This window comes from Alosa pseudoharengus, unplaced genomic scaffold (genome assembly GCF_046254945.1).
Source record: "Alosa pseudoharengus isolate Yale_2024_CS ecotype anadromous, Long Island Sound unplaced genomic scaffold, YU_APseudo_1.1 YU_APseudo_1.1_scf_11, whole genome shotgun sequence".
Classification (NCBI taxonomy): Eukaryota; Metazoa; Chordata; class Actinopteri; order Clupeiformes; family Clupeidae; genus Alosa; species Alosa pseudoharengus.
The window spans coordinates 22,258,453-22,279,487 of record NW_027468576.1 but is presented as its reverse complement, the minus strand read 5'-3'; the positions used below and the strand labels follow the sequence as shown (position 1 = coordinate 22,279,487).

General features: G+C 42.0%; 1 protein-coding gene across 2 annotated transcripts; it reads right to left on the bottom strand.

The window, feature by feature from the left end:
* Positions 1 to 788: 788 nt before the first annotated feature.
* brdt (bromodomain, testis-specific) lies at positions 789 to 17,187 on the bottom strand. 2 transcript variants are annotated; one of them, XM_076278425.1, is made up of 21 exons: positions 17,126 to 17,187; positions 12,726 to 13,026; positions 12,300 to 12,437; positions 12,071 to 12,209; positions 11,698 to 11,825; positions 11,173 to 11,547; positions 10,684 to 10,812; positions 10,013 to 10,222; positions 9,344 to 9,525; positions 8,958 to 9,232; positions 8,478 to 8,579; positions 7,946 to 8,074; positions 6,129 to 6,190; positions 5,740 to 5,935; positions 5,122 to 5,490; positions 4,733 to 4,791; positions 4,311 to 4,377; positions 4,071 to 4,144; positions 3,772 to 3,968; positions 2,559 to 2,790; positions 789 to 2,398 (listed from the first exon to the last, which is right to left on the bottom strand). In XM_076278425.1, the coding sequence occupies exons 2-21, from the start codon at positions 12,921 to 12,923 to the stop codon at positions 2,234 to 2,236; spliced, it is 3,426 nt and encodes a 1,141-aa protein (XP_076134540.1). In that variant the 5' UTR covers positions 12,924 to 13,026; positions 17,126 to 17,187; the 3' UTR covers positions 789 to 2,233. The 2 variants fall into 2 exon arrangements, with proteins under 2 accessions (XP_076134540.1, XP_076134539.1); XM_076278424.1 differs by having other exon boundaries at positions 16,482 to 17,183.
* Between the last annotated feature and the right edge of the window lie 3,848 nt (positions 17,188 to 21,035).

Here is a 21,035-nt window from a genome sequence, read left to right as displayed (position 1 = left end):
GTAAATTATTTACCAAATGCTTAATTATGAAATTAATTTATCTTGGCGATAGTCATAGTCTATAGGCCAGTGAACAATCAAACACATAGATTGTGTTTGATTGTTGTGTAAGATTACCTATATTGGACATAGGTCTACAGATAGCGTTTCATTCCAATATGAGCGCATGGGAATAAAACTGGAAAACATCATTTCTATTCTTGGAAAGGGCATGGACCAGCGTCCATAACGCCGAGAGCATTCCACGCGGCGTCATCAGATGCGAAGAACGAACAGGAAATATGAAAAGGATGAAATCATGTCTACTATGCCTAGGCAAAGGCACGTTCCCATATGGTCATTTTACAACTGGAGCGTAGACTGCATATAATAGGCTACCTATAAGTAATCAAGTAAGATATGGCTTAACTTTCAGTGTTGCATTAAGGGTCAAACATGAGATTGACCTTTAAACTCTAGGATGAGTATTAATGAATGTGCTTCATATTTACCACTCCATCGAGCCTACCACTCTATAGATTGTAAATAAGCCTGATAACTTGTCAATCTAATTAAAACACACTGGTTAGACAAGACGCACAGCAGATTAGGTTGGTCTGACTGATCAGGTTCAAGAGCGATGGAGTTGACCTTGTAGTAGTGAGAGTAGCATCTTGGTCATTTCATCCATTGAAACCTGGCTATCGAGTCACGACCCTCCCCAGACCTATGACAAATTATATTTTACATTAGAAAAGTTTTAGATTAGCCAACACACAAAAGACAAGACAACGATTTATACGGAAAATACTGTTTTGTTTAATGCGTTAACCTCTACAGTAGGCCTACGATTCTTTTGTAAATTATATTATTTTATGTTTTTATAGCATGACATGCTCTCATACCGTGAGATACAGAATAAAGTGCTAATGGAATAATGAAATAGACGATAGGCCAACCGTACATTTGGACAAAGAAATAACAAAAACACCTCTACAACTTGAAAAGGTTCTCACTTGCCAAAACACTTAGAACATTCTGCAAGAAAGTAGACATTTTAGGCGCAAAGCTGAGCGTCCAGGGGGTCACACTGATTCTATGGCACCTTACTTTCATGTGCACAGGTGCAAAGGGATATAAAGTGGCCTTGCTATGGTCAAATAGCAGATTCTGACGTAAAATTGAAAAAAAAAAAAAAAAAAAAAAAAAAAACTTTTACAAGGGGAACGTGTTTGAGTGTTGTCTTGAACATAATGCCTCCTTATTGGTGTTCAAAATGTACATGAAGATACCAAAATGTAACATTCCAATTAAGTGACAGAATCATTCATTTGAACGAAGACCTCAGCAATCCCATGCACTGAAAACTGAGATTTGGCAATAAAACAGGCTACAACTAAACAATATTAACCCCCCCAAAAATACAAAATAAACCTCTAACTGGTACTTATACAGTAACAAAATATGTAAACTCTTTATTACAGATTAACAAACACTTCCAATATTTACTTGCATGTAGCCTATTGAGTTATTTGACAAAAGAAAAGGAAAATAGAAAAACCTTTTTTGTCCCTCAATTTAAATAAGACAAATATAACACTTAACATACTTTAGTGGTGCATCACTGAAGAGGAGTAAATGAAACACTAGGGGAAACAGACCGACCCCATTTATAACAGTTCACTTATGGTACTGCCACTTCAAAACTCCAGCAGAGAAAAATTGGATATAACATTTAAGTTGCAACAACTGGAATGCAATTCTTTTTTTTTCTTCAACTTGATACTTTCCAGAGTTCAGACCCCTAGGTTAAATACTCTACCAAATAGAGAGAAACGGTAAGATTCAAAGCACTAAATGAGACTAAGTTCAATCAAATAATCACAAACTTACTCTGTGTAGAACATTTTTTCACCCCCCTCCCCAATTTCCCTCTCAAAAGGTCTGCTGTTGAACAATCAACAGCGACTCAGTGCAGATGGTTCCTGGAACCGCAGGAACGGGTATGAAGGAGAAAGGCAAGAATCTGGTCCTCATACAGCCATATACATACATGTATATTTATATATATATATTTATATATTTAACACTGTACAATATCTACAGGATGCATACTTTATCACACCCTCTTATGACAGAAACTCCACCCTCACTTAGTTTTTTCTTTTGTTTTACAGTTTCAAACTCAACCACCTGTTTCTAACACTGTGACCCGTTTCTGTCGTCAAAGATGTTAAGTTTCAAAGTTCAGGCATCAAGCATCTTGAACTTCTGGTTCTGAGGTGGAAGGTGCAGGGCATGTGGGAGTTGCGAAGGGGGACAGGATTCCAGTCAGTTTGTAGCTGAGTGAGCTAGAGTGGCTCTTCTCAAACGTGGCCATGATGTCACTTTGCATAGTCATGTCAATCACACCGGACATCTGGGGATAAAGGAAACTCAACAGTTTAAGTATAGAACAAAATACAAAGCCCAGCGAAAATCTAGAGGTCCAGACATGTTCAGAAGTCCGAGAGGGCCACACAGAAATCCCATGAAGATCATTTCTACAACATGCCTAAATACAGAAACTAGACACTCACGGCCTCTCGCCTGCGCCGCTCCTGTTCTCTTTTGCGAGCCATTTCGCGCTGGCGGTCCATGCTGCTCTGTGTGCCCGGCTGGGGAGGCGGCGTGGAAGGCTTGGCCTCAGCTGGCTGCTCCTCCGTGACCTTAGGCTGGTCCAGGATGGCAGCGATTATGGGCAGCTCACCAGACTCCACCGAGTCCTGCCTGGTTGGAGGTTCTGGCTCAGAGCGCAATGGCTGCTGGGGACTATATAGCATCAAAGAGGGAAATATTTTATATGATTTAGTAGAAAAATTGGTGAAAGAAATATATTAAAGGTGCTTCAACAATGGTTCTTTATACTCCTTTCAATAAGCAATTCTACAACTTTACTTCTCTATCCCTGAAAACTGAACACTCTTTTGGCTCCTGTTCCTTTAAGAACTTTCCCTGTACATGAACTCTGTTCTGACTGCAACTAATCTCGTCACATGTGAAATGAGATGAAATTATCACATTCTTGCTGGTGGCAACAGGTTTGGCATTTTATGAAAGTCACTGGGTTAGCACATAAAGCTTTACATTTACAGCTTTCTTGCTTAATTTAAGTTAATTTTCCCATTTCTTATGCCAAGAGAAGATGCATTCATATGATTACTAAGAACCTGGATGGTTTTCTTAGTGTCAATGTGGGCAGCCGTGGCCTACTGGTTAGCACTTCGGACTTGTAACTGGAGGGTTGCCGGTTTGAAACCCGACTGGTAGGCCACGGCTGAAGTGCCCTTGAGCAAGGCACCTAACCCCTCACTGCTCCCCGAGCGCCGCTGTTGTTGCAGGCAGCTCACTGCGCCGGGATTAGTGTGTGCTTCACCTCACTGTGTGTTCACTGTGTGCAGTGTGTTTCACTAATTCACGGATTGGGATAAATGCAGAGACCAAATTTCCCTCACAGGATCAAGAAAGTATATATACTTAATGTTTGTGAGATTTTTAAGATATTAGCTGACGTTTTCAGATATTAATTTACACTGATGGCAATTTATTCATGTGGCGGTTAAATCAACATCCACTGGCCAAGTAGGCAGTGGTACATTTAGGGAGACATTTAGCATCAGGAGATGCATAATGGGACCAGAGCCAGGCAACTTGTCTGGTCACATACATTGACCAGAGCATAATCTTCAAATGATCTATACATTGTAATAGCATTTTCATGCATCCCAGGTATTTCTTTACTGCCTGCCATACCCATTTCTCTCTTGTGGCTTTCGGTCACGACCCGCATCCAGTTGCTGTCGCCGTAGCGCCCGCTCCCTTTCCTCCTTCTCCATGGCAACCTTGCGGAACTGCTGGAAACTTTCTTTGGAAGCTTTGAGTGTAGAGGGGGCCAGCGAAGCCATCTTAGCCAGACTTGCCCAGGAGTCGGCGTTCTTTAGTACTATATCCTGTGTGTGGTTACCCAGATTGAGAACAGTGTTTAGGTCAGCTTAAATGGGGAGATTTGCAACATACTGGAAGTGAAGAGCTTAATGGAGTTGAATGTGCACCTTTTTGGGCTGACTGGGTTTGACCAAGTCCGCATTAAGTCTGAGTTGATCTTCGCTGTCATGATGTCTAGTGCCTACAGAGGTGTATATAAAAAAAGTCCATTAAAAATAACAGTGAGGGGAACTGCAGTGCATGGAACTTACTGCAATGGAACCCTCCTCCCCTCTCTTTCTCTCGGTCACACACACACACACACACACACACACACACACACACACACACACACACACACAGCTTACCCTGCAGTTTGGACTGCAGTGAGGGATCTCCTACAGGCTCGTCTTTCTGTGGAGCAAGTGTGTTGGGCTGCAGCAGGGACAGACAAGTTTTGGATCATGTTTCTGATCGCGCCACATTGTAGTGTTTAACAGTTTAACTTTTCTATTTCACTGGCTTAACAATTGCTTTTGTGAGAGGTCAAGGCAGAAAAAAAAAAAAAAACAGCCAACAAAACCATTTTAACAAAATCTGAACAAAATCCAAGCATATTGTGGATCAATCCAAAACAGTTCACCAAAAAGGTACAGTGACCCTAAACTAACCCAATACAAACCAGTCCGAACACAGTATACAAATCCTTGTCAAACTTGTCATGACTATTTTTACACAGGTATGAAATCACTGGTCAAGGACAAGTATGATGACCAAGGAGAGTTCTTACCTCTGTGGGGGTGGTGGCCACACAAGGCGGAGAGTTCAAAGGTGACAGGAGAGGTGGCACTGAATGGAAACAAACAGACAAAGAGGAGAAATTAGCCCTTCGCCTCTCAACAGATTAATTCACCAGCACAGGGACACGCAGCGCACGAGTGCAGGCAGGGAGCAGCTGGGGGAGAAGAGGCATCCAGAGACACCAAAACACTCGACGGAGCTCCAGAACATGCATGTAAGCAGGCGGCCAGAGGACACACTAGAAATCATGCAAGAGTACAGAGTCTGTATCCTGTTGAGGAGGTAAAATTGTCGGTGTTGAGTGAGAGTGGGGGAGAAGCAGGGAAGGCAGGGGATGGAGGTTGTTTGCTGACGCGGGTCAAGGTGGATCCGTCTTACCTTCCTCCTGCTGGGTACCGCTACTAGGCTTCAGAGGGTTCTCCAAAGGACCAGGAGAACTCGGCTCCAGTCCCGATTCCTGTGAGAGGGGCTGAGGGATGGGGGCAGAGGTATCGGTTGGGGACAGATAAGGAGAACTGGTGGCACTAGTGCCACAGAAAAGGGGAATTGTTTCAGCAGGGGTGTCTGACGCATCTCTGTGTGAAGGTGTGAGGGTATTGGGATTTGGTGTTGTTGGTGAGGAAGTGGTCATCACCGAGTCCTGCTCTATGGGAGGCTGTGTATGGGGGCCTGTCCGGTTTTTGCGAGGTAGAGGGGCTGCTTTGGTGCTGGGTGGAGCTGGCTGTGGGGGCAGGCAACTATGTAAGGCTGAAGGAGACAGTGGGATCAGAGGGAGGAAAGAGTGAAAAACAAAAAGGTAAATAAAAAAACGTGTTTGTGTTAGTCGTCAGCATATGGCCTCAAAATGTCACTTAAAAGGAGGCAACGTCATCCGATCTGTTCCCTTCCAAGCAGATCAAGCCTTTTTAAAAACAACAGTCTTAAATAAATCTTCAAAAGGATGCTTCTTTGGGATAATGTAGTTCTGTTTAATGCAAACACATAAAACACACACACCTGGGGGTGATACAATGCACTCTGTTGGAGGCAGAATGCCATGCCGCTTCTGTGTCAGACTTTTAGACTCCGCAGTGGAGGCTGAAACCTCCTGGGCTGAAGGGGGAAGATCTGATGACCCGCTGGTCTGAAGAGATGCCCGTGATGGGTCGTCTCCTACAGGGCCCTCCTTCAGAAGGCCTGCACGCTTCGACTCCTGTTTAAAAATACATTACAGCCACCCTTTTAAGAAGTCTGCTGCAGGTTTCTCATATCAAACATCCAGGGGCAGTGACTACTGTTCCTACACGTGACCATCACAGCATTTCTTGACCCAGTACATCCAAATTCCAAACAAACAGACATTGTCTGGATTGGGTCGTGACTTTAAGAAATGAATGAATTAGTACCTTTGTTTTTACTTTCTTTTTGTGTGCGCTGGTTTTATGATGCTTCCGCTTTGCTTTCTTCTCTGCAAGACACGCACACAAGGCACATGATCACCACTGCAGTCGGAGAATTGAGCCAAGCTTCATAACTACAAAGGGATGCCTATGCATAATTTCATAAAACACCATGTGTGACTCAGCTTCCCAATGGAAAATGTGCAATGAGGTATTTTTACTACTCCAGTCCAGTATATACAAATCGCCATAAAAAAGGAGGATCGAATTGAACACTGAGGGAAACAAAACAATGACAAAACCACCAAAAGTACAAACTAGACACAAGACACAAACTAAACAAAGTAACTTACCTCTATAATAAATTATATAATTTTGAGCCAATTTCTTCTCATCACTAGCTTCAGCTAATACGGAGTACCAGTAGTGTGTGCGATGTCAGTGAATACTAAATTTGTACTATGTGACGGGACATTAAATACAGAGAATTTCGTGAAATAAAAAAATAAAAAAAACACACCACTAATCTTAAAATGTACACCAGTCTATGATTTTTTTTTTTATTTGAACCTCAAAGTCCAATGAAAAAGCTTCATACCTTTTTAAGGTAAAACGCAAACAATTTGCACAAAGCTACATAACAGCACATTCTCCTGCTTTTTGATGTAAAAGCATGACAGTCTCTTGACTCTAGTCTAAACCTTCATTTGGTCCAGCTCCTATCCTGCTTTGTTTACAATCTAGTGGGTACCTTTAACATAAAACAAGTGTAATGTACAGTGTATCCTTTGTTTCTAAGTCAAACAAACTACATATAAAACTTTGCATAAAAAAAAAATAACAAAAGAACGAGAAAAGAAAAATACAAAAACACACACCAGCACACAGGTACAAAGGAAACTGATGCCACAACCAAAACCCAGTCTACAATGAAGTACAGAGAGGTGAGCACTGGGGCCTAAAGAAGCAGCACAGAGGTGAGGGGTGGGGCTGTGAGCAGCACAACTAGTGGGATTCCAAATGGGACATTTTTGGTCACATGCAAATTAACATCAACATTTTAAATGGCTGATGGCATTGAGGCTGTTCAGAGGATTACAAACTATTTTAAAAAAGGCTGCCAATAAAGGGCTATGCAATAACTCCATAGGATGCCACTGTAAACTGGGGAGGAAAACTGAACTGTAGAGGCATGTTTGTCTACTGCACCACAGGACATTGATTGGCTTTTCTTTATGCCCCAGCATTACCATTACTGATGTGGGTGAGACAACATAGAGCAACTGCAATGTTAACAAATCAAAACCTCAAAAAAACAAATAAATATAGCTCTAAAATGAAACGTGAGGGAAAAATAGTTTCATGTGATAGTTTATTCTCTTAAGGAGAGAGGGAAAGTGCTTGAAATACAGAAAAAAAAAAACACCCATTCAACTAAATGAAATCAAAACAACACACACACTAAAAAATAAAACCTAAATGAGTTAAACTTTCAAGTATTTGGTTTTACCAGCAGGAGATAGAAAAAAGTAACGTAGGTGAACTTTGCAAGGAGGTGGATAGTGGTGGGGGATATGTGTATCCACAGACACAGATTAGCGTTTATTTATTCATAAGTTCGTTTATTTCTCTGCTCGTTTATTTTTCTCTTGTCCTTTTTTTGGTGGAGGGTGTAACAAAAAAACGGTGCCGTTGTGCATCCTCGCCCTATGAAAGACAGAAAGCGAGGAAGGGAGGGGGGGAGGGGAGGAGAGAGGTGAAGTGGAAGGGTGGAGTGGGTTTGGGGGGCGATGGATAAGAGTGCCGAGCGAGAGACAGCTAACCTGATTCAGAGTCACTGCTATCAGAGGAGCTAGAATCACTACTACTGCTGTCGGAGCTGGAGGAGGAGCTACTGCTGTCGCTGAGGCGCGAGCTCTGGCCCATCTCGGAGACCGCTGAGGGGGCCTCATCTGTGGGGAGGACAGGGGGAGGGGCAGAGAGAGAGAGAGAGAGAGAAGGAGACAGAGATAAGCTTCATACACAAAAACATGTCAACTATTACCACTGTTTTGAGTGGGCTTGGGAAAGAGGTCTCAACCCACTGATTTTATAAACAGGCTTGCATATCTAGAATTAGAAAAATACTTCAGTGGAATAGTAGACACTATGCCGACTTATATAGCATCTTACAAAAAATGACAAAGTCTGCTGCAACCTCATTTCAAACAACCAGCCAAGTTTAGGCATTAAGTACACACGCTTAATCCAAGAACACACGCTTTTGATTAGTCTGCGTCTAGTAGGTGTCTGCTTTTAGTCAGCATGTGATTTTTCATAAAGCAAGCCGTGTCCTTCACCGGCCCATCAACTTACTCTTGGCTTTCGTCCTCTTCGTGAGCTCCTCGCCTCCGTTCTGTTTGTCAGCTTCCTTCTTTGTGTCGTGCTTCTCTCCTTTGGGCTTCGCCGCCTGTTTCTCTGCGGAGGATTACAACCGAGAGGAGAGTGAACTTCTTTCCGCTCAATGGAAAGAGCTGACACAGGCAACAGTGACTCATGGTTTCAAGCACAGGGACCTGGGGGACCCGACCGAAACTACACATGACCTCCACTCAGGGAACATCATCAGCGCTACAGTGTGCTAACGCAATGCATGATTTACTCAGAGGCAAGCTACGTGTTTTCCCACAAAAACCTTTCTGGTTTGGTACGATTGCAAACTTTGGTCTAAGTGAATAAAATATTCCTAAGAAAATGCATTTCAAACAGTGTTTTATGTGCTACTTCAATTCATTTAAATGGGTAAAATCCTGGGGCACAGTATTGTGTTACCATTAAAAAAAAAAATGTACTCACGGCTGGAGCTTTTGCGTCGCTTTCTCAGGCAGGTCTGGACGAAGGCCTCCAGCATCCGGAGTGTTGACGGCTTGAGCATCTCGAAGTCGATCTCGATCTCCTCTGGGTTGGTGTCACGCAGCGCAGGCTCACGGGCCTTGATGATAGTCACCACCTTGCCCAGCTTGTCCCCTGGCAACTTGTTAATGTCCAGACTCAGCCTCCGCTTCTCCTCGTACGACATGGGCAGAGCCGGAGCCTCGTCCTCCGACAGCTCAATCGCGTCCTTTTGGCGACTGCAGGAGGACATTCCAAAAGGAACACAACTTTTAGTAACTTGGGTCTCATGATGCAGATTATGAATTTCTGCAGGAGAGAAGAGAAGAGATGGAATGTTGGTCTTTTACCTGGCCTTGCTTCCCTTCTTCTGGCCTTTGGTCTTGGTTTTGTGGCCCTTCGTGTCGTCCCATTTGCGTTTGGTGGCCTCCTTCTCCCTTTTCCTCTTTTTGTCCTTTGACTTTTCTTTTTTCTTTGGCTTCAGAAGGGGCACTTGTGTTAGCAGCTGTAGCTGCTCATGGACGGCCTTCAGCTGCATTAGATATTGATGGACAACAGTTGGCAAAACTAATGATAATAATCGTCGTCATCATCATCAAGCGAGCCGCAATCTAAATCTTTGGAAAGCATACTATGCTTGATCATCGCGCTACTAACAACCAGCCAGTCTAATTTGTTTCTCTGCCAACACTCGGTGCCTAGCAACAGATTTCTAGTGAAGGAGCAACTCGAATTAGGAGTGCCCATGACACTGACAATATTAGTGCTGAATTTTTTTAAATCTCACAGAAACACACACAGCTGACAGTGGCTTCACTCAGGCACACATACATTTAAATTACCTCAGAGGATGGCAAAGGGAAAGAATATTATGTCAGCCTATTAGACCTGGAACAGGAAATTCACTTATACAAAGTGATCTACCAATTCATTTTTTTTTGGAGAAAGTGACATTTTCAAACGACCTAAGTTATTCGAAAGAGCCATTGCTCTGAAAATGGACAGTAATGTGAGCGGACCTGCTCCTGGAGATTGGCCAGACGCTTTTCCCGCTCCTCCTCATCCTCCTCAGATTCCGAGGAGCTGTCCGAGTCAGACGAGCTGTCGCTACTCTCCGAGCTGGAGGGGCTCTTCACTGGCCTCTTCTCCTTCTGGCTCAGCGGCCGCACGGGCAGATCACTCTTCACCGGCTCCGGAGGAATCTTGGCAAAGCGAGACTCAAACACCTCCTATAACAAGAAAACAAGTAGTGCGTCAATTTCAGGCTTTCCGGCAGCAAAATTCTGATTCTTTCCCCCCCCCGCACTTCTCTTCTCACATCAGCGTAGGTAATATTTTATGTTCTTGAAAGACCCCATCCTGGATTTTGAGCTTCTAATAAAGGCTGATGTCCTTGTGACTTTCTGATTAAAGGCTGACGTTATCTAAGAATCTATAAGCCATTGCTGGGATTTGTGTTTATTTCTTCAGCTTTATAATTAATTGAGTATTAGTTTCATCATGATGAGGGTGGAGGGTACGCAAAAAAAATATATCTTTGATTTTGACCTAAGATTTTTTAACCATTTCTTAAATATCTGTTGGCATAGCATTATTAATAACCACTGCCACATATATTATTTCAGATCACACTGAAGTAATACAGTCTTACATTACAACACATGTAGGTTTGCGATGAGCTGAAACGCACCTGTAATCTCTGTGCCATGGCAACAACCTCGTGAGTGGGGGGATTGTATTTATAACAGTTAGAGAACATAAGCCGAACGTCCGCCGCAAACTGCAGGGCATCTGTATATTCTCGGGTGTCCATTTTTCTCTGCAAAGGCAAAAAAAATTGTATATTCAAGACCACCCACATATACTTCCACCTACGCCAAGTTAATCCCATGAGTGCTTACAGGGGTAAACGCACATCTGACTAATTCACAGCAACTCTGAGGGTATTGCTGACAGTCATCGTATCTTAGATCTATATTAACCCAACATGCAATGCTTATTGACTCTCACGATACACATACATATTCAAGTTACATGAAACATAATTATGAAAGCAGTCTTGGTGTGTCAATGAAGTTAAACTTCCTAGAGATATTCGATAGCCAGCTCACTAGTGTTACACAATCTAAAGAATTTTTCCTCTTCAAAGAACACTGAGCTATTGGTTAAGGGCTCTGACCTTTATGGTGCCCATGTCCATGGGCTGCTGCACAATGTCATAGTAATCATGCAAGCAAAGTCCCTCCACGTCCACGGGCTTGTAGAAGGGCCAGGCGTAAGCATAGTGCTTCTTGGCAAACATCTCCTTCAGGATGGTGTTGCAGTGCTTGAGGCGCTCTGACAGCTTGGCCCTCTTGGCGCCATGGTGATGCTGCTGAGGCGAGTCAGGCAGGTCCTTCCTCGGGGGCTTGATGGGCCGGCCGCTGCCCCGCCGGGAGATCACCTTAAGCGCCTTGGCCTCGTCCACGCATGGCGACGGCGACGGCTCGCAGCTGGGAAGCGTGGAGCCCACAGGCGTGGTGGTGTCTGCTTTTCGCTTCACCCCTTTCTTGATCTAATCGGAGATGGGACGAAGAGAGAGACAGCATTTGTCACATGTGTGTTTACATGTGTGCAAATAGGTGCATATCAGACACAAATCATTAACACCAAAACACTCCACCTTTAGAGGAGGTTTATCTGTCTGTCTGAAAACGGGACTAACTTTTGCAGAGAGCTGAGCAGAGAGAGGGGTACTGGGCATGGTGTGAAGCGCTTCTGGGGGGATGACCGTCACTGTCTGCTGGAACACAACCTCTGACACGGGCGACTGGGGCCTCTGTTTCACCAGGCCTGCAGGCAGAGAGAGAAAAGAATCGCATAGGAAGAAAAACAAAGGGAGGGAGAGAAAGAGGGATGGAGAGAGAAAGGGGGGGTGGAGAGAGAAAGGGGGGGTGGAGAGAGAGAGAGAGAGGACAAGGGGCGGTTAGAGGGCCTCACGGGAGGCAGTATGTTTCCATGTTTCCATGAATGTAGTATAATGGTGTAGACAGCTTTATTTAGGGGGACCCCCTCGAGGACAAGACGCGCTCAAGCACCTGACAACGACTTCCTCCCCTTCCCCGGAGCCTTCGTTGTCACAGCACTCATCTCGATCTCTTCCTGAGGCATATCCGCTACCTTCTCCAGGAAGTGCTTCTCTAGAGCCTGGGCCATCAGGACAATGTCGTCTCCAGGCTGTGTAGGGAGGATAAGAAATCATTAGATTACACAGTATGTTCAACACTGCTTAATGAACCCATCTGCAAGAGACAATAGTCTGCTTACTCTATTGTACAAATAGCAGTTGGTGAACATTGAGTTGAAGTCTTCAATACATTCCATGGCCTTCCAGTAATAGTTGTTTTCTAGACGTTTCTTGATTGTGTTCAGATCCATGGGTTTTTTAATGATTGTATAATAATCCTTGGAGAAAGAGGAACACAAGATATAATACATAAAAATGATTTCTACCATATTAGATCCAACAATTGCCCAGAAACAGTAAATGACACTTATAACATTAAGGATAATTTAACTTGTCTTTCAATTCAATTTAATCAGGGTATAATAGACAATCAATATCATATCCAAGAATCCACAAAGACTACAAAAAGAAGTCAAAATTGTTCATTATTACACTGCTTGACCATACTTGAATTGTTCTTATTGACACCCTGGTAACCCTTGCTATGGGGGGCTGGCACTACTTACAGGTAACTGGAGCCTGACTGCATCCACAGGGAATCTGAAAGGCCAGGAGAAGTGATGCCTCCACAGCGCTCGCACCACCACCTTCTCCAGGTACTGCAGTTGATTGGTGAGACGGCCGGGCTTCTTGGGGTTTTTGTACTCTGGAGGCAGGGGATTCCCGCCCGTCGTGTTCATGGGAGGTCGCATCACATCCGACATCTTGAGGGGGACAGCAGGGGGTGGGGGCCCAGAGCTGAGGGTCTGTGGGCGTTTTTTTGAAGGGGGTGGCTCAGTGCTCACTGCACATCTTCTGCCTGTACCACTGGATGGGGAGGGGGAGAGAGGAATGTTCAGCACTGGGGCATGTTTTATTTTTGCTGACGCAACCATTCCACTCACACCATTACTCATGAAAAATCAGAAGGGAGAAAAACAAAAGGACCAGTTCATTGGGACCATTGTAAAAACAGGACTGCCTGAACTAAAATAATAATAATAATTTTAAAAAAGATAAAGAAGTATCTGGTCACGCAGTGCTGCCTTACCCAAAAGGGATTACTAAAGCCCTAAGAAATCCTTTGTCAAACAGGATTCATACTCTGATTAGTTAAGCCAGCTAGTTTTCCAGCCATGGACATCAAATTCAGCTCTGCAGACCAGAGCACAGAATTCTACCACTGGCAAATTAACTTATGCAGTGTCAACCCTGGACATGTCCCACCAAAACAAGTAGCAATATAGTATAAAAGAAACAACTCACAAAGAGCAAACAGCTCTGGTGCTTTATTTAAAAAAAAAAAAATGAAACGGCTTTAGATGGATAGGCATTAAAATGGATTATGGTCTGCAGTAGCATTCATCCCATGAAGTTCTGTAATACACTCAAATCCATTCCTTTTCAGATATATGGTGTCATAGAAGGACATTCACCACGCATGCGCCTCTATTAAACTAAGGATACACCGTTTTTGAAATTCTGTTATTTTAAGCTTGAAGGAAGGTTTTCCAACCAGACACTGCCCCACAGCTAAGCAGATTCAATTAAACACTGCAAGCACTGCTTGAACACCATGGTAAACATGGTAAACAATTGATATTTTGAGAACCATACATCGCAGAAGTGTATATATATATATATGTTTTTTTATTTTTTATTATAGGTTTTAAGACAACATAAAATACAGTATAATCTATGTTCAGACTTCATTTCCAATTGGCAGACATTAAGCAGCCAGAAATGCTCATCCTGTTTGAGTATGTTTTGCCCAGTGATGCCAGTTTAACAGAGTCTCAAAGGACAATTTTAAATGGTTTCGGGGATGGTCAACAATGTAACACCAGCATGCCATTACATGGAAGAACCCAGTACACCAACATCCTATGTCTACAAGTCCTGCTTGAGTGGTGTCCACTGCCACCTACTGACTCCACATATGTACTTCCTCCACAAGGAAAACCAAAGACCTAAGTGACTGACAGTACAACCAATCATAACATTGCCTACGTAAGTGGAGAAAAACTTAAAGGCCCCAAGTTGATCCATAATTTAATGATACCACTCTGGACACTTTGTATTAAAAGCTTACCTGCTCACCCAGACCAGTGGACTAGAACAGAACTATGGCCCGATACTTTATGGAACATACTCAGAAGCAAATATACACAGTGCTCTTCCATCCACAAAAAGTGGCTACTGCACCGAATATTCAGACAGTAGTGGATGCACTTGATGGGGGGGAGGACAATGAATTAGGATAAAGAGGGCAAACTGACCATACACTCATGGACCAAATAATGAATGTGTTATCATTTGGTCCCAAGATAAGGCATGTGAAAAATAAAAACATCCCTGACAAGTAATCAAAGGCCAACAAACCTTCCACCAATTCATACAATACTGTTGACAACATATAAACATGGGCACAACACTGGCTGGCTGGACATTGATAGTTCACAAACTCTTTGAACATAAAAGTTGTTGCCAAAGATCTAACACATTATCCAGGAAGTTCCAAAAACAATTGAAACACTGGACAACTACGCAAAGACTGAGGCAACATTGCATTGGGTCAACAAAGGCTAAACGGAAAGAATGACTGTCAAATCATTATCAACCCATGTTGATGACCATTCTACATCCACAACACCTCTCCAACACTTAATGCAACATTTTATACCACTTACCCCGATCAAGAACTCAATTCTTCAAATTGGGCATCTTCTGTCATAATGGATTTGGCCCATACCCAATCAAATAATTTACATTACAAGTTATGTAGAGCTTTCTGTTCAGTTTATTTGCAGGAGGTACATTTGACTTTACATATGAACTATTAGCCCTGCCAAGGACTTACAAATTCAGTTCAAAATAAAAACAAAGAGTATCATGTAATAAACAAAGGCAAAAATTTATTTAATAATCTATCACTTCAAAACAAAACAATGACACATTCGCATTATCCTAAAGTCAAACGTGGGAACAACAGACCTGTCATTTTAAACTGATGACGAGTCTGTCCGTTTGGAGGGGGGAAGAAAGGAAACAATTGCGGCATTTATTTTTTTTTATTTTCTAGACGATTACAATGTGTTTGAATAATTAGAAGCCATTGAGATTACATGTCAAGCTTGTTGAGGGCAATTATTAACTTAGTTAACTTCGACAATGAACGATCACTGCCAACGTGTAGGGTGAGTTGCGAAGATAGAACACCGCAGTCATAACTGCTGAAAGTGTAAACAAACTGGCCAGTAAACTTGTAGGGTTACATATTCGTGGTCAACTTGAGTGTTGAATACATTTTAACGGTTATCTTAACAGATAAGCATGTCAATAAGGTTACCTGCATGACGTTACCTATTAAAGTTAACGTTACTTTACGACGAATTACCAGTTAAAGACTTTTCGTACAAGCAGTAACGTTATATTTGACAGAAAAGACAGATGCCAACTTCTAACGTTAAACACAACATTAATGTTTAACGTTACCATTTTCGAAGTTTGGCTGGCGTTGAATTGAACAGCCCTAGGTAACTTAAAATACCGTTTATCGCTTAACATTAGTTTGCTATTGATACCTTAGCCAATGTTAACGTTCCAATAAACCTTAACGCTGGTTAACGATCGTTGCCTGGAGATAAAATAACGTTAATGGATACGCAACTTTGCCTAACTGCGTCAATTCCTGGGCCAGCAAAAACGTGTTATCGATGACCATCACGTTGGCTACTTGCAAACTCCATTTACGTTAAATAACCATAGCCATGCCCCAAGCTTGCATGATGCAATCAGCACCGTCAAACAGTAACAGTTGTGGTTAGCGTTAGCTAACGTTAACGTTACAGTGCACGTCAACACGAAAACAAATGGTTGTTAGCGAACTGATCATGTGCTTAATAATCAACGCTTTATACCTAAATACACTTCCCATTCTTACTAACTTAAGCTAGAAACATTACATTTTAATCATAGTTACTTTCTTAAAATGGGATCACTGCATACACGTTTGTCTCCATGTTTGGATATTTTGGCTGGCTAGCTAGCAACAAAATGGCGACAGGAAGCACTGGCCTTAGCGTGTCGCAAGACAACACGTAGAGAATTGCGTCTTTTAAAAACTAGGCTAGTGGCCCTCCACCCTCGCAGATATCAGTCCACCCCAGCCAAGTCACGACATTCACATACAGGCTATGTACAGAAATAGATTTCTGTCAACACAGATCGCTTCGTCAAACGTTAGTTAATGTTAACTAATTCAACCTGATCTCAAAATTTACCTTTCCGTCTCTGGCACAACAAGAGTGTTTTTACTGCCGAACTGAGACAGACGTTCTGAGCCGAGATGTTCTGCTGGACAGTTGAGACGTGCTGGATCTTGACGCTGTTACTCGCGTTTATATAACTACCCAACTTTATATTGTATTTTAAAATAATCAACTGAAAAACAACCAATGTACAATCTTGTTTTTAGTTTTCGCAGCAAGGCAGTCTTCAATGGCGGACGTCTCTTTGACTAACCGCCTGGTATTTATACCCTTCTGTTTGGAACTCGAGCTCCAATTGGTCAAAACGCTTCACGTGCCACAGTGCTCTTCGTTTTTCAAGACGACGAGCAAGTAACACAAACAATATACACTTGCAAGATTTTAAGTGTTCACCGTCGACCTGACAGACTTTAGTTAAGCATCCATCCCTGAAAGAGCTACATATAAGGTTGCACGGCGAAAATTCTCGGAAAAAACCAAGGACATGTACGTCAGAGTATTTTTCAAAAGTACGACATAACTGGTCTGTGGACATCACATGACCATTCTAGAACATTCCATTGATTTGTTGGGAAAGTACTGGTTAACTTCAACTAATTCATCCAGTCAGTTGTTTCAAAATTACAAATTACTACCTATCAAACGCCTAAACTTACGGAAACCCTGCATGCTTGTCTCCGCGTAGCTTCAGTATTCTGTAAGCGCTAGATATGATATGATAGCGAAGACAGCCTTGACAAAGGGGCGGGTAACATTCGTCATGCGCATGTGTACGGCGCCAGAACTGATTGGCAAAGGGATTGACGCCAGGGTTAACGTCATTAGTCCTGTTTTTGGAAAGGCTAGGCTCTGGCTAGGCCAAAGATCCTTGATTACTAGCTCCGCTTTAACCCTCTCTGGCTAGGCTAGATCGCATTTAAAATGAAGGCTGCTTGGAGTTTTTGGATTTTACTCACTTTGCTAATTTATTTAAATGATGGGAGATGTCCTCAATCTTTTCAGTTCCATGCCTCATCAAGATTTTAACAAAGGTGGTCTGTTGTTTTAAAATGATAATTTTTCAGTCTAAAATTAGTCTAGGCCTATACTAAATTTAGTGTCTTAATGCTTGGAAACTGTTTTATTCACAAGTTTTCTCGTAACAGAATGCTTGGGCCAGACAGCCCTATAGCCTAATAAAGTAGACCTGAAGCAGATTCAGAAATTAGCCTAGGCTACTTCTTTTTTTTTTTCAATGACATTAGGTCTTTGTTTCGATAAACTTAATATGAATAGTTCATGGTTGCAGGTCCCTGAAAGTTATTCCTCAAGGATTTGTCCAATTCATCTATCTTTTCTTCATCTATCTACAATCTATCTTTGGTTTGGACAATCTAAAATACTTCTGAATAATATTGACATTGTAGAAAAATATATTAGGCCCGTTCAAATTAAAATTCAAAACATGGCATCCTCCTATAGCCTGGAGGACCAGACCCAATCCGAAAGATTAACTTATTCAATTTAATTAAATTCAACTAATTCAATTTAAATTAAATTATTCACTCACTGAGCAAATTCAAATTTAGCTCAGAGTTCCCACTAGAGTCTACAAAATACAGCTTTTCCATATAGCAAGTCTTGGATATGATATGGATAGAGATAACACATTCCTTTTGGATAATTTGTTATATTTTAATGTGAGGAAACAAAAGCATTTTTAATTGATTTAAACTGTCACCTCATTCAAGCTAAAAGAAAGATCTGCTTATGCAATTTTACAGATTTTGAATGCATATATTCACATTCGTGTTGTTATTAAGATGCATTATTCAACATAATAATAATAATAATAATTAACATTTAGGCAACTCCATCATTTTTGTTTTGTTTGTTGTTGATTGTTGAAATTTATATGTGCACCAATACAATTTCCAAAACCTGTTTAAGCCAATTTACTAATTAACTACATGTATGCATGGATGCCTGAGTGTAGGAGATGGCCTAATACAAATATTTTTAAATGGTCCACAAGAGAGCAGCATTGACCACATTTTCAAGTATATTGAAAATTAGACCTCTAGATTTAGTTTGCACCAACCAAATTCAGAGAAAGGACTAGCCTAGAGGGTTAGAATAAAGTGTATGTCTCTCCAACACATGTTTTTTATCGCATGTTTTCTTTTTTTATGGGGGAAAGAATTCAGCAGCCATCGTAAAGTGCCCTCTTTGTTTGCTTGTATTTGAGATGAAAGACCCAATCATTCTTTGAGACTCAAGAGTTCAAGGGTTAATGCTCAACATTCCAGTGAGGTCGTTCGTCATGTATGAGAAACAATTTAAGAGACAAGATGCTTGAGGAAAAGAGGCAACAGCGTGGATCAGATGTTCTCTTTTATTACTATAAAATACAATTAGTTAACACCTGTTAAAATGAAAATTATAATCACATTCATGAGAGCACTGCACAGAGGTGGTGTTCATGAGGGTGAAAGACAGTGCATTTCTTTGGCAGAGGCATGGGTTGTTTTTGTAGAGCTTGCTCCAGCAGCAGTATCATGCTCTCAGTGTCCATTCCATGTTTCTATTTGCTTTTTCACTTCTCCAACATCTCTACCCATACCTAGAGTGTGAAACAAAGCTGCTGTGTTTGTTTTGCCAAGTAATGCTTTCAAGCCCCTTTTCCTCTCACTGACCTGTCTGTGGTTCTGTGCCACAGAAGGCAGACATCTGCAGCTTTCCTTGGTGTGTATGTGTTTACTTATTTACGTGAGTGTGTTAATGCTATGCCAAACGATCCCGCTTAGTAGTGTTCAATGAAGGCAATGAGGTGTCATGGTGTCATGTTACCATGCTAGGTCCCTGTACACCCAATTCAATAGTTGAATGAAAATGGATTGTTAATATGAAAGCACACAGCATGTACATATGCTCAGGCCTTTTATGAGGCCACAAATAAATATCAAAATACAGAGGTAGCTCTCTCTGTCTGTCTTTTTTTTTCTCTCTCTCTCTCTCACACACACATACACACACACACACACACACACACACTTGCACACTTTTTCTCTGCCTGTGTGTGTCTCTCTCTAATAATCAAACAACAAAAACATCAGGCTTGTGTACACGATGGCCTCTCATCTTCCCTCCTCGCCTGAGTCGCAGTAGCGGGCGTGAATGCTGAGAGCACACAAACAGACATCAGCACAGCGGCCTGTGCCAGCCAGGGCCATACATATGCATGAGGTTGCGGAAGATGCTACGAGGAGCCCTTTGAGTGGATGCTCCCGCCGACACTCCAAAGCGGCACATCAACATTCTCAGCTGAAGCACGACAACGCTCCGAAAACAAAGTTTCTCTGTCGAATACAGGTGCTGTCTCATTAGTGGGATATCACTTGCTCTGACATTTAGGTTGTAACCAGCCACAAAGCATATCCATTTCCCAGAGATGCTCCAGCTAAGCGACAGAGATCCTGTTTGTTCAGGGCGATGCATGCTCAAGCACCCTTCCACCCCTCACCCCCACCCTGAAAAACGTACGTGTATAATGATAGAGAAGGAAGCAAGTAAACAAACAGCCCAAAGACAACACACATGTAAATGTGTGAAAAACACAAAAATACATCACCCTGCATGCCACCCTGTTCCCCAATAGGAGACACTTGAATAATGAAAGAAATTGTAAACAAGTAAACAAACAAGGAAAAAAACAACATGATTCAATACATAAATGTCTCTTTATTTCTCTCTTTCACAAACACACAGACACAGACACAAATCCACACACACAGACACACAATGAGCAATTATGGAAAAAAAAAACATTCAACTTTAACATCCAGCATCCACACCAGTCTGAGTGATATTCATAAAAGTCAAGGCTGAAAGCTAACATTGCATGACCTTTATGTGCCTTATCATGGATAATCCACCTTGACTTAAGGATGGCCCTGGCATTTGGTGGGTGTGGACCAACTTCATCCTGCTTGTTGCAGTGCAGTGATGTTTCCTTCTGATAAGTGCATTAGAGGTAGAACAGCGCCAAGGCCAGACTTTTTGAAGCCACACCGAAGGCTTGAGGCCTTGAATCAAACCTCCAGAGAATGATAGCCTTATCACAGATTATCTTTCAAGATAAAAAAGTGCCATGCATTGACAATTTATTAAATTGATTTATATTTTGTGGGCATGTTCTTTCAAGTCACTTTTCATAGTGTTTTTTTTTCCATAATCCGTAAATCCGATAATCTGCAACTGGAATATCTGTGTGTCTAAAATGATGTTGACTGAGGCCCAAATGTATCACTGTTGTTATGCTCCTTTTAGACGGGAGAAAACTGACCTCATAGACTCTAAAAAGAAACTGTCCCTCAATTACACATTGTGATGGGATTTATTCAAGGCAGGTTGCTGTGTATTTACATGGCTGGATTATAGCAGACCAATGTGATAAGGTTCAGATAAGAGATCTACATCTTAGGTTACTCATATGCCACATCTTTTACAGAATATGTCCAGTGGTTCTTTACAGGATTTTCTTTTTACTAAAAATTATGCACACAATACCCAATGGGATAGTATTGA